The 14,639-nt window shown below is 42.2% G+C and overlaps 1 protein-coding gene across 4 annotated transcripts in view; it reads right to left on the bottom strand.

Annotated features, from left to right (window-relative positions):
• FGGY (FGGY carbohydrate kinase domain containing) overlaps positions 1-14,639 on the bottom strand; it is a 129,227-nt gene that overhangs the window by 50,040 nt on the left and 64,548 nt on the right. For all 4 annotated transcript variants that reach the window (XM_069023541.1, XM_069023539.1, XM_069023540.1 and 1 more), the window contains one exon: positions 12,972-13,075. In XM_069023541.1, coding sequence (XP_068879642.1) covers positions 12,972-13,075 — 104 coding nt within the window. The remainder of the gene's footprint in view (positions 1-12,971; positions 13,076-14,639) is intronic.

Here is a 14,639-nt window from a genome sequence, read left to right as displayed (position 1 = left end):
CTGGCTTAGGGGATACAAAACACTTCCATAAATGCCTCCCTGAGTACGCACCTCATCACTTATTGCCAAGGCTGTGCCACAGAGACCTGGGAAGTTCAATCCCCTTTGTAATTATTTCCCAGACAAAACTCTCAGTAAAACTAGGAGACACGAATTCCTAGAGACCACTGTTACCTCTTACTCCAAGTAGTAACCTGTGTGGGAAGGGCAGCAAAATGTGAATGACACACATGCAGAACTATTTCTAATTTTCTGAATTCTCCATAAAACATTAACTGGTCTACAAACTAGAGACCAAACCAGGTATGTGATTAATGTGCAGTAAAGAAACCACACTCCCATGGCAACTTGATTGCTACATCTCTGAAAATATTTCAGGTGAGTTATATATTGGGACTATATACTGCACAACCCAGCTTTATATCTAACAAGAACTAATAATTTCAGTAAAACTTCACTGAGTTTATTAAACATTTGCACAGTTAGATTTTTTTCAAGGCTAAATAAGGAAAGGTATTTGAAAAAAAATTAAAACTTACTATTTTTAATAAAAGAATAGGTGGACTCAGAATAATATTAGTCAACTTGTACTGAGCTTATATTTATTGGTATAAAGAGGAATTCATCTAGACCAGCAGAAGGGAAGGAGAAAGAAAAAGAGAAGAAGGAGGAGGAACAGAAGCAGGAGAAGAGGAAGAAGGTATTGGTTCTTAAAACAGTTAGAACACATCAATTAAAATGTTGTTTAAAACTGACTACAACAAAAAAAAATCACATTTAGCAAAAACCAAAACCACTTATGTTTTACTCAGCAGTATTTTAAAAATGCAACAGATCAGGCAGGGAATAAAGAGGTCACAGGCTGCGCTTGTATGAGCAGCTTTTCTGGAGATCTGCCACTAAAACCAGTTTGAAGCTACATTTCTGAGAAAAACTTCTGACAGTGGATGCTCTGGGGCTGAACCAACTCACTGCTGTCCTCAACAGAGCCCAGACCCCCTGCACCTCCTGAGGCTCATTTTCAGGCAGCAGCCAGGTCTAGCCTCTTCCTCTGGGCTGGCTGTGGGTATTTTTTCCAATAGGCTGCATCAATTTTCAGCCCAAGGTATGTTTGGTATTAGAATGTCTTAGGGTACAGCCACATGAATAAATTATTATGGGCAAAACTTGGAGGTCAGTTGCCCAGCAAAACCACCTCTACTCATCATCTCTCTGTGGTGTATGGTGTGACAGATCCCAGGGACCTGGCACATTCCACAGGAAACCAGGGCCAGGAGTGCTGCTGGGGAGTTGCTGACATGCTACAAATACTCACTATAGATTACTCAGTCCATTTCTTCAGCTGCCCCTACTCTTATTTCACAATCGCACAAAAGGATTTTAAAAACTTATTTTTGCCTTTTTTTTTAATACCAGTCTTATGAAAGAAGCTGGCAATGATATCAGCTTCAAACATCAACCAGTCAAGTTGGACAATTGATATCTGTTTTAAATAGAACAATACTTCTCACATTATTAAATCCTGCCATTTTCCCAAGGGGACAACAGAGTGCAAGACTGGTACCCACCTCTCCTACTGTAAACTTTTGACTTTCTCTCTTTGTACTCAAACCTCTAAATTCAAAAGCAGAATATAAAACCAGGAAAAAAATTAAAATTACACTGGAAGCAAAAAACACTCTTCATTTTGTTTGCATTACTAAGTAAAAATGGTGAGATGTTAATAAAACAGAAGCTGAGAGAGCCATGTCTGAATGTGTTCCTCAAGTCCTGTTCCAGTTCTTTGCTGAATTTCACCTGCTGTTTCCAGAAGACGGGAGCTGTAATGGGACATTAGCATTTGGAAGTTGGCTACTTAAAGCACAAGCTAGAAGAGGAGCATGGCTTAATGGTACCTGTATCAGGAGCATTAATTAACCACCCTACCAGGCCACCTGTAGCCCCTTTGAGAGAAACAACCAGAGAGGGGAAATACAGAAATCAATACTGTGGAATAGACACAAAGTTCTCAACCTTCTATGAGATCTTCTGCCAACGATCTCCCGACCATGACTTTCCTGAACCACTGTGAGCAGCAGCCTCTCAGGTTTCCATTCATGTGGGTGCAATTCACCCATGAAGCATCAAAAACCCCTGAATCATATCTGTGAATCAGGGTCACAAACCCCACACGTGATGGAAGAGAACAGCAGCTTGGGGTTAGGGAGCTCTGCCACCTTGGAAAGCTGAGACTCCTGTCAGAAAGAGGCAAGTCCTGGATCAGCTCGGGATCTAACAGATGATCTTCTAAAAAGTGTCATAACCTAAAAAGGGTCAGAGGTGTAGATGTGTGTGTTTCCTTTCTAGAGTAATGGTGCTGTTTGCTTTGTAGAACGAAAGGTGTCATGAGGCACTGTCAGATGGCTGAGAGACTGGACTCAAGAACAGGGAATCATTCCCAGAGAGGGGCTGGAGCAGGGGGATCAAGCAAGTTCTGTATCAGCACAAGGAGAGCCCAGGAGGGTCTAGGGAGCAGTGTCAGATTATCAGGTCACTCAGAGTCATTGACGAGAGGGGTCTCCAGGAGCACAGAAAAGTCTAAGCACAGCATCTGCCTCTGGAACTGTCCCTGGGTTTGCTGTCCCTGGACACAGGAAAAAACAACCCTGGTGTCCTCCACAGTAAGTCTGCACCCCTGTGAAGCTTTTCTTCCTTGTGTGTGAGGTTAACCTCCTGTGTTTATTCCAGGAAACAAACCTGGAATTAAGCCTGGGACAACTTGAGAGTTTCAGCTCTGGAAGAAGTTAAATGGGATTGAATTCAGGGGTAATCAGTCCAGACTCAGTCAACATCCACCATTTCCTTCTGCCTCAATCAGAGATGCAAGAACTTCAAAAGTCTTGTCAAGGACCCTGACTGAATGCTCAGCTTTGCAACAAACCCTTTAAATTAGATGAATTTTGACTGTTCCAAGCTTAAATGTTCACATCCATTTACTTCTGCTTTTTATCAGTATCCATTAACACTAAGCTTATTTATGTTTCAGCCTGGGAAAGTACACAATGGACACACAGTAGCCTATGATCCTTTTCTTTGTATTCCCAAAGGTCAAGGTTTCTTTCAGAAATTGGTAAAAAAAGACCTTTAATCTGTTAAATTTTGTTTTCAAAATCCAAAACAGAAAAAAAGCGCCCACATTTGTGATGGATTCAGATGCTTTTTGCTAAGCACTTAAGCACTAACAGTTCTGCATTGATTTATTTTATTGTTTTATTTAGTGAAATGTCTGGATACAGATATACACATTAACCTTTTTTTTTTTTTTCTTTTTTGCTCATATTTACTGTGTCGCCTTCCTTGAAATGGGAACTACAAGTGCTTTGATAAATGGACTGAAAGGTTGTCTGGTTACCCCATGGCTTCTCCTTGTGTCCTTGCTGAAATGCTATTCTGGACCCTTCTGCAGCAGTGCTGCTCCATGACTCACAGCAGTTACTTCTGTGCCTCTCAAAACAATAGTTCACTGGGGATCCAGGGCCTCAAATGAGCTACAACCATTTATTCCACCCATTTATTTTTACTTCTCCTCCAATGATAGATATTCACTGTCACGGAATGCCAGTTTGTGTGAAGATCATAAATCTTCCAGCACAGACAACTAATTGCAGGCCATTTTAACTATGCACTTGATAACACTACAATTTGCTGCTGTGGTAAGTTAAATCCCTTAAAGCTCATCACAGTATGAACTAACTTTTCTCGTGTTTAAAAAAAACAAAATCAAACCCCAAAAGCCACATAGTGCCTTCTAACCTGTTGTTAACAGTGGGCAGTAACAGGTGGCTTAGTGAAGATCACAGGAACACCGTGAACATACAATAATAACTCACACAAAAATGTCCTCCCAGCCTCCAGTGAGATGAAGTTCAAGCAAATTTCTGTTCTTACTTTCAACCAACACAAGAAACCAAGTCTTCAGAAGTGACTGGTACTGCAAACAAACCCCACTTCTCAGTTTTCACGAACAAAAGCTCCATTTGTGCACTAGAAAATAAATTTACTATAATGACAACTTAGAGACCAGTGCATGTCTTTTACAAGAACACTGGACTTTTTTAAGTGTCTCAGAATTATTCCTTTAGCTCAAAGCCCTTTAAACTTCAGTTCTGGTTCCTAAACAAACATCTTTTAGATACTTCTTGCAGAAGGATCTTATTTTAGGAGACTACCAAGACCTCATCCCAACCTTTCAGGTTGGGAACTGTGCACATGGAACAGCTGTGTCACAAATACCAAAACAAACTCTACCCCTAAATGGTACCTGAGAAAAGCCCTCCAGGACTCCCAGCCAAACTGAGGATTTCCAGGCAGGCCCAGTCCTTGTCACCATGGCTGGATGCCCTTCCCACATACCTTAAGGACTTTCTTACTTATTTATTGCATAATACAGTTCATTTTAGAGATTTTTCTTTTTCCCCATTATCTAAGTGTTCCTTCTACATCAGTGAAGGCCACTACCAACAACAGTACCATACCTACAGCTCAATAAATCCTCTGCAATACCCCTGGAGTTGGAAGCAGATTTACATTATATGGGATATGCATTCACACACTATTTAAAACATACTTTTAAACATTTGAATAACTAAATGGGTAAATCCTGAGGACCTTACCCAGTGTTTATTCAGCCCTTACTTACTGAGACAAATTCCCAAGGACAGAGTAAACAGTGAGAGAGGACCTCAGGCCTTTACCCACAGCTATAAACAATGAACTCAGCATAAACTGTGATTCCCAGCTGACACTGGGAGAAAAGCAGCAGTTAATGCTTCTCCCCAGTTTGCTTCCAGAGTGATTATATGAGAAGAGATTTACTTTCTCCCTAAAGAACTTGCCCCATCCAAGATATTGCCCCATCCACAGCTGGGATGAAGAACTACTGATTCATGAGACAATGAATAGAATTGGAAATGGAGGGGAAAACCCTTAGTAAGAGGCCTGATGCCCAAAGACTGATGGAATTTGTCTGTGTGGGGAAACTTTTGCTGTTAAGAGGAATAAACAGCACAGCATCTATACCCCCTTGACCATGGAGCCCTTAATACTCAGCACTCTGGTATCACACCTTGCATTGGAAAGATGTTTGTCTGCACAGCTTTGTGCTCATAGTGCAAGTAGAGGAACTAAAGAAAAGCAATCATCTGACAGAATCATAGAGCAAACCAACTCACTAAACAAAATATGGGATTTTGACCCCAGTTTTCACAACCCTCGTTGCAAATAAGGCAAATTCCAAAATTTTAAAACTAACAGAAAACTCTTAAGTCGCTTTTCATACAATTATTGTATTCCCTCGAAAATTCCATTTCGTTGTTCCAGGGCCCAGAAACAACCTAGGAGATGACCAAGAATATCCCTTCTCATATCTCATTTAATTTATATTTTAGTTGTTCTTTTACAGTTATTGTAAGAAAAGGAGCACAAAATTAAGTCCTTTTTGTTCTCCCTGAGATCCAGACACGCAGAGCAAGCAGCCTGTTCAGTAAACTCATGCCTACTGACAGAAACGAGAGACAAGGGATCTGGAAAGGTCATTCATTATACATACTTATGCTTGTGATCTGAGAAAAATCCCCTATCCAGCTCTCCTTGGAGCAGAACACTCCAGGAAGACACCTGGGGTTGCTCAAGACTTTGGGCTTCAGGCTAATCCATCCTTCTGGGTCTAGAGAGGAGTGATCAGATTTGGTTACTCTGCAGCCTTGATGGGGGTGTTGCACCTGTCAGATCTGATAGCGTCACTCTGAAGAATACAGGAAAGGAAAACCGAAAATCTTCTTACAGTGATAGGCTGCTGCTGCTGATGATGGACTTTTGTGAACAAAAATTAGAATATTGATACTTAAACAACAAACCAAAAGTAAGTTGCTTTGTCCTGTCCCCTACAATGGAGTGATGCTGTCATGTGAACATCAGTGAAGAACAACAAATTTATAACTTTCCCAGAATCACATAATCCAGAATACAACCTCCTTCCTACAACAAAAGCAGCAAAATGCCCCACATCCTATTAAAATATACAGCTGTTACAGTTAAGAAACAAGGGAGCAAGGTGGCTTGAGGGCTTGATCTAATAACAGGTAACCTTCAATCCCACACTGCTTTAAGCAGAGAGGCCCAAATTAGGCAGCCCAATATTCCCAGCAGCCAGACCAGCTAAATCTTTGTAGTGTCAGCATAGGAATGGAAGAAGCTCAGTCTCTCTTGCTCACTCTTTCTAAGGCAAAACATGGGGAAAGGAGTCAAGAACAGGAGAGGAGCCCTGCTAGCAGTCAGACCTGAAAAGCCCAACAGCAGACACTGCAGGAAGAACTGTGGAATCACAGAATGGTTTGGGTTGGAAGGGACCTTAAAGATCATCCAGTTCCACCTCCTGCCATTGGCAGGGACACCTTCCACTATCCCAGGTTGCTCCAAGCAACCCTGTCCAACCTGGTCTTGGACACTTCCAGGGATGGGGCAGCCAAAGCTTCTCTGGGCAAGTATTCCAAAGGCTCAGTACCCTAAAGCCAACACCCTGCTCCTCTGTGTCACACAGGGCAGTTTGCACTTAACCACAGCATGGAAAGCACCGAGTGTGTTGGAATTTTCAAAGTTTCCACTAATGCCAGTGAGTCGCCTCTTGAGTATCAGCCTTCATGGTTCTCCAAGCAGAGCATTTTTCAAAGCCTTCTCCCTGTCCACATCTGCTCTTTGAGTCTTTGAACTCAACTGATCTGTTCACCAAAGGCAAGGAGAGCTGAGTGTACAGTTTTGTGGGAATGTTACTAAGCATTATCTAGTTTATGTACAATAGAGATTAAATTGTTTTCAGAGACATTCCCCTGCACAGGTTGATTACCAGCAAAGCACTGGGGTACAAAACTTTGATGTCTCTGGACAGGTATATGCTAAATAGGAATGTCCCATTCTCCCCGTCACCAAGGCATAACTGAGCTTTGAATTATGCCAGGCCAGGAACAAAGGAATCTTGCTCATAACAAAAACTTTTAATAACTCACTGAGAAAGCCTCTCTTTCATCTCTGCCAAGCTTTAGGAAAGGCTGGGAGGCAAGCAGAAATAAACATTGTACAGACTCACCACTGCTGGCTCTAAAGTAAACTCTCCAACTTCCTATTTACATTTCAAGATCTTAAGCTTTGTGGTTTACTAGTTCTGCAAGTAAGTGCTTTGGGTTTTGGAGGCTGCCTGCACATGATCTCCCACCACTACTGAAGTCTTCCTAGCTTTTATTAATATAATAGGGAGGTCAGAAAAGCAACAATCTTTTATATGCCCTGCTAGCAGAAATATTTTACTTCTTGCTTTTCAAAAACAAAACAAAGCAAGCAAAGCATACAATGGCAAATTAATGCCAGCAAAGGGGATATTACAGTTGTGTTTGTTTCTTTTTGAAACCGAGGATGCTAGAACATGGAACGAGAGAGTTTCATTAAAAAGGGTGTGGAGGAGTTCTTTGAGGGACAAGTAAAAGAAGGTGGCAATTTTATGGATTTATAACCCTTCTAAGGCCATTGGCTGAAAAGGCACCTAAATAGGCTCTGTGACCTTTTCTACATAAGCCTAAATCTGTGTACACTAAGGACGGGCAACCTGCAACAACAGTTGTGAAGTAAATGTGGTTTTCATTTTATGCAGCCTTCCCTAAATGTAAAACATCTTCATTAGCTGGGAAGTCAGCACCGTGACTGCTGCCAAATGCAATATAGGAGGCAGCAGAACTGTGCCGAATGAGGACAGGGAGAGCGAGAGGCTCCTGTGACACTCAGTTCTTTCTCCCACTCCAAAGACTCTGGCTCTGTGGCTCATGTGCAGAACAGGCTTTACAGGAGAGAGGAATATTTAAAAAGCAAGAGGGCAAGCGCTTATCAATTTCATAAAGCTCACAAAGATAATTTCCCAAACTTGCCCAGGCTGCCCCAGCCTCACTAGGTCTGCTTTTGGTTTTATTTTTTCCCTCCTGCATTTCTGCCCCTTCTCCCGCTCGCCTGACCCTCCCAAACGCAGCGCCTTTCCCCTGGTCAGGAGAAGGACAAATTGCTGCCTTTGCTAAAGGCTGGGTCGCAGCCAGCTGGCAGGGGCTGTGCTGCCCTGGGCTCCTGCCCTGTCCCCCCGGGGACTGCACGTTCCGAGCCAGGGATGCCCGGGCGGCGGGGGCAGCGTGCGAGGCTCGCCCGCGGTGCCGTCCCACCGCACTGCCCGCAGCTGGCACAGCAGGCACCGCTCCCTGCGAGCTCTCCCCTCTTCACACATCGCTTCGAGCAGCTGAGGAGTCCCTGTGTGTGCAGTGATTACTCCAAAGGCTGCTGCTTTAACAACGTGGCATGTTCTGAAGAGGAGACTCTCGTATCAGAGCCAAAATATACTGAATCCACTTGCTGGTCTGGCTCCCACTGAGATTAGAGATCAGGCTCTGAGAACACTTTGAGCCAGCATGTCTCTGCTGTCTCCTCTCCAGGATGTACTGCAAAGGACACGTACTGTGCATGCTCTGGGGGTGGAAACGTGCTTTACACTCTATTTGTGTGAACAAAGCTGGCAGCTCGGGCGGATATTGTGGAGCAAAGAAGCTCTATTGTGTTTGCCAGTCATCACGAGAATCAAATGAACAAATTTAGAAAAAGCAAATTGGGCTGCAGTTCCTTTAGCAGAAAACACTCAAAGGCTGGTCAGGCTTAGTGAAAGAGAGAATGGGATATTTTTCCTGAAATAATCCATAGTAAACATTGGGACAGCAAAAAGATCTGCGCATTTTGCTGTTCATGTAGTTGCTCTTTTAGTTCATGTATTAAATCTGAAAAGGTAGGAGATAAATTACTTGTGCCTCTCCAATTTAAAAAATAAAAAAGTGACTAAATTATACAGTTCGAACCACATCCACATTATCACCCAGGGAAAAAAGAATTGTGCAGCAAGCCAGGTGAGTCCGTTCCTAATGCCAAGAGTCACAGAAGTAACAAAAACAGATGCAAAAGAAGATATTACATCTAAACTTGAAGAAACTCCTTGACAACCCCCAAAACGAGGTGTTGAGTACAGAGAACTGATAAAGAAGGAATGACTGAAGAAGAACACAGACCACATCACCAAATGAAGACAGAAAAAAAAATATCAGAGACTCTGGACATGAAGGAACAAAACCTTGTGCATCTGGGACTCAAAATGCCAGCCAATTCAGACTCCCCCCATCAATAAGCTGAAATTAGGCCAGAGAATGTTCCCATTGGAATCTGCTCTGGCTACTTTCTTCAGCTGGGAATCAAAAAAGGTGCTGGAGCAAGAACAACAAATATTTTCATGATGGTACAACTTTGCCCTGCAAAAGCATGCTTGTGTCCAAGACTGGGACATGGCAATACAGAAATCTCTGCCTGAAATCTTCCCGATCACATAAAGGTTTCAGAAGAAAAATAATTTTTGAAACCTTTAAAATACCCCATTAAAACCCTAAGACACTGGCAGGAAGACAGGCTTTTAGGGAAGCCAATTACCTTATTCCCAGAAGTTGGGGCATGTCTGTTAGACCCATGCAAACTGCAAGTTAGGAATAACAGGCAAGCTCCTGTTGTAGTGGCTCAAACCTGCTGTGATTTTGCTGGGAAAAACTACTCACACGTTTTGTGTAGCCACCATGGCTACACAGGGAAAGGCTCCTAAAAATTCGGAAGCCACGTGTGGGTGCTGGAGCTCAGAGCCTCTGCCTGCAAAGCACGATGGCAGTGGCAACCCACCAGGAAAGTCAGGGAACAGCCTTGGGCACAAGAGATCAAACCTGCAGGGATGAATCCCAGCCCCAAACAAAGGGACAATCCTTCACAAGTGAAAGAAGAGCTTATTTGCCATTCCAAATGCAAATTCTACCCATGACTTTTGCTAGGGCAAAGGAGGCAGCAAAGAATCATGTAAAATGCATAACTGTCCAAAAATATTCAGAAAACCATCTTTTCTTTTCTTTTTCCTCATGGATAATGGATGAGCCCTGAGGTGGCAGTGACTTTCAGCAACCAACAGCTCAGACCTGGGCTGGGGTCAATAACCTAACTACAACAGGCATTTTGCTGCTTTCATGAGCTATTCAACAGAAACACGAAAGTCTCTCTGTGTGTCTGATTACCCCAAACTGTCAGTGGTTAATTCCAAAAGTGTATCCTCACTTAAAAATGGTAGCTCCACCACAAATTATACTCTTATAGCCATGAGTAAAATTAGGTTCCACATTTGTACTTTCTAAAATATCAAAGGCATGATTAGCAAAGTCTTTTGTTTAAGATCTCTAGAGTCCTGGAGGTAATGAAAACTGGGTCGAGGAGCAGTTTCTCTGGAAGTTTAAAGTAAATGCTGTGTTCAAGCATTACCTGCTCCTGTGACTCATGGAGTACTTGGACTAGAGAATGGAACTACTGTACCAACACACATATACCAAGAGCTGTCCCTCTGCCCTGACCAGAGGAGGAGGAAGGGGTGGAAAAGAAAGGCAAAGATGATTTTGAACAGTTTCCTGTTACGGCCCCTTGAAAGAAACCCAGCCGTCCTTTCCCCCTGCTTTCTGTTTGCTGAATTTCTCCTGACAGTTGGCTCCTTCGTTTGCCAGAACCACAACAAAGGACGGCCTTGAGTTTCCACACAGGCCATTTTCTCCCTCTCTCGTCTCTGATCATCTCACAAAGGTATTATTGTTGCTGGCTCACTGGGGCTCAGTGCACCTGAGGCACATCAAAGGCACTTTTTAATGCCCGCCTGACCACACAGGTCTCTCTCCCACTGCATTAAATTAAACTCGATGATTAATCTCTGTAGCCCTCGGGGTCCCTCGGTGCACACAGAGAGAGAAAATATATATTTCTATCAAAACACAAGTATAATATACTTTCATTTTATAGCCCTAATTAAAAAAAGGAACAGCTAATTTCGGCCAAATGCAGCTGCATATAGGTCTCATTAAAACACAAATACAACTGCTCTGTGTGCTCCATGTTCACTTCATGCAGCCTGTGCAGGTAATAGATAAAAGAACAGAAAACTAAAATCCTTTCACAGATTAGATCCAGAGGAGTTTAGAATTTGCTCATTGTCTGCTGGCTAGAGATTGTTATACCCCTCCCTGTGCAGATGAGTGAAGGCAGGCAGTTAAGGAAATGATTATAAAATGCTGAGTAGGTAGATTTAAGCAGAAATCTACTTACATCTAGCAAAATCTGCACAAGCACCTATTCCTGAATTTGCACTGAAGTGATTAAAAGCCTTAAAAGGTTCTGCCTTGTGCAGTCTGCATCAGACTTTGGGGTTGCTTTGACGACAGAACATCAACATGGACTTTATCACATCCCGTTTGCCACATTAGCATATTTAATGGAGCCACGACTCTCATGGTTGTGGAGTGTGCACACAAAACGTGTTAATATTGATGTGCTGTGCTCTAGTTGGGAAGTCAAACAATCTACAGTTGTGAACTGAGCCTACGTTAGAACTTACCAATGTACAAATATTAAAAATTAATAAATAACCACACACATGTCCTCCTCCAGAGCTGGTTGTACTAAAGGAATGAGCCAGAGCCAGCTGGCCCACTGCCAGCTACCCAACATTGCCCTTAGACCTTTGGGGGAAGCTGCCTATGAGCTCTTCAGCTCACTGCAGTCCAGTACCATGTCTCTATTAACTCATTTTAACAATTTAAACTAACTCAGCTAAATGAAACAGGTTAGGAAGAGTTCACTCAAACAGCTTCTACTGAAAGGGCAGAAACCTCCATCAAAAAACCTGGAAATAACGAAAGCAGTGGCAGAGCTTGAAGGGTGACTTCTTCCCCCAGGGTGCCCCACCTGCCCTATCACAGACAGACAGGTACCAGGGGAATTTTTCAAAGACAGAGCAAGCCAAGAGTGATGGAGTTTGAAGCTTGAAACTTTTGTTTAGGAAGGAACCAAAATATATTCCAATTGGTCTACAGGATTTAAGCTCAATGTTGTGCCTCACAATAGTGGGATTATTCACGTCTTTAAATTCAATCATGTGCTAAAATGCTTTGCTGAACAACAATCCATGTGACAAGATCACCATTTGCATGTTCAAGATCACCATGGATTCATGCTGTTACTACAGAGACAACTTAACTTATTGTTAAGCCTGATGTTTTATTATCAGCCTCCTTTCTTTTTCTCTCCTGGAGCTTTCTCCATGAAGCATGTCAGTCCTCCAACACCTCTAGCACTCCCAGTGCCATTTGCACCTTTTGGAAAAATCCAAGTTCTAATCAGTCTAAATTTAAGACCAAAATGAGTTTTAAATAAAAAATGTGGCAGAAAAGGGTACTTATCTAAATGGAATGCTCTCAGACTCATGCATTTTAAAACAGTATAAATTTCAAAAGCAGACACTAAATTTTAATTGCAATCTCAGAAAAAGCTTTTGTATTAATTCACTGAGAAAAATTAGCAAAGTGAAAACTGCTTATGGGGGGGTTTTCTTTCTTTTTAGTCATGATATGTCTCATAATTCTATACACCATGGCAATTTGCAGAGGGAGAAGGATTTATATTGATTAAGGGAAGAGGTGGGGGAGCAGGGCTGTGCCTGAAAACGTGCCCTCCTTCTCCAAAGACGCTCTTCTGTAACACATTAGTGACAGGCTTGTCACAGATAACTCAGGCTCAGGCTTTGGCTCAGATTTCAGGCTGCTCTTTAAGCCACTCTGGCATCATGGATTTTACTTTCCATGTCATTTTTCAGTATTGATTTCTACTACTATTAAAGTTCTTGCTTAATAGCAAATGCACGGTAATTTATAATTAATATCCAAAGGTAAAGATAGAGTTACCAGAAAAAAATTCAAGGGAAAAAAGAACCGGGTGAGAAGGACAAAGGTCAATTTTCCCTTCAAAAACATAAGTTAGTAAATTCTGCACAAATTAGGATGACACATACAACCTACCCCCATGTGGCATGAAGATGTTCCACAGATCATAGCGACTCGGGATGTAATTGGCTGGTTCTCACATGGAAGGTTATGTCCTTTCACATCTGCTCCAATTACTCCTATTAAAGTAAAATTAAAATTCTCTCTTAAAGAAGAACAAGCCACCCCTCACCAAACAGACCTTTCCTGCACTCAAATAATTGCTGAGTATCTCACACCACTGCCACTAATCAAGAAAGTCTACTTAGCCAATAAAGAAAATAATTTTATCCATCAGATTAAAATATTTATTCCAGATATAAGAACCCAAGATGATTTCTTCTACGTTCATGTCTATCATCATAATTTTTAAGTGTTATTTTGCCTAGAACCTGACATTTATTCTCTTAGGTAGCTCACTGACATGCAGAATAAAAGTGCTCTGCTGTAGTGGCAGGCTGCAGATGTGTTTATTTGTTCACAGTTTATCATGAACATCCTGGATGATGTGCTTTGTCAGGGGATGAGTTGGAGAAAGGGGTAACTTGGCAGGAGACTGGAAGGCTGCCAGCTTTGTTGTCTTCACTGCTGTTGCTGTTGTGTCCATGTCAGGACCATCTAAAGGCAGATTATCCCTCCTCTTTGAGGAACTGAGCTTGGCTCTGTGTGCAGGATAGCACAGGATGCAGCACAAAGTCAGCAACACCCAGCCTGCAGCAGAAAATACACCCAGGAAGTGCCAGGGAAAGCCTCAGAACACATCCCATCCTGCTTGATTCACTTCAGGAGAGGCTACAGAGGGAATCCACCCCTCTCCTCCTCCTCTCCCAGGCTGCATCCTGGCATCACATTGTGCTGCACCCAGCAAAATGCAGCAGCCAACTAGTAACATTTTTATATTGGTCTTTTGTTTTCTTAAACATGGCTTTTCAGCTGGCAAACTGGTGACCAGACTGTGCATTTGCATCTGCAAAGCTCAATCTGGAGACCAGCTTGTCAATCCTGCTAAAAAACCCCCCTTTCTCCTCCCTGTAGAAGGATCAGGAAAACATTTGCTGGACATAGTGAAAGATGCCAAGTATTAGGGCTGGTTCATATCCTACATTTCATTAACACCCTCTTGTTTAGGCCACCACTGCAACATTCTGTTATCCAATCAGTCTGCTGGGGTTTGTCTTACTGGGATCATCGTGGTTATCCTGGTGTTACCACAGTTGGGAGTCATCTAAATAATCAGAAAATTAAGGGCTAAAATTTTAAACTCTTAAAAAATCCATCCTCATGTCCCTTTAACCAAACTGACTTGTAACTGTGAAGTAGCACAGCTGCCATAAAGAGAGTCAGGAACAACAAAAAGCTAAAAGTAAGGCTTCAACTCATGCTTTAGTTTTCACTGCTCCAACATGATGAGTGCATATTAAGAATTTTGGATAGGGCTGTCTACAAGGCAAATTCCTGTACTAAGCAACACTGTATTAGAATTTCTTGAGTTAAAAATACTGTTCACACTTGAGAGGGAAGAAATCTATTAAACTAAATAGTCAGCATATGTTGCAAATGCATTTTCATAAACAATATAAAACTGAAAAGATCTTTCTAATTGCTAAGAAAATATGCATTTTGCATAACAGGAATTATGGCCCTTTTTGGAATTTTAGTCAGTGGTTTCACCAGTGTTTAGAATTGTTAGAGTCTTTCTCTGTG

This window comes from Aphelocoma coerulescens, chromosome 8 (genome assembly GCF_041296385.1).
Source record: "Aphelocoma coerulescens isolate FSJ_1873_10779 chromosome 8, UR_Acoe_1.0, whole genome shotgun sequence".
NCBI classification, from domain to species: domain Eukaryota; kingdom Metazoa; phylum Chordata; class Aves; order Passeriformes; family Corvidae; genus Aphelocoma; species Aphelocoma coerulescens.
This window is presented reverse-complemented; position numbering and strand designations above follow the sequence as displayed.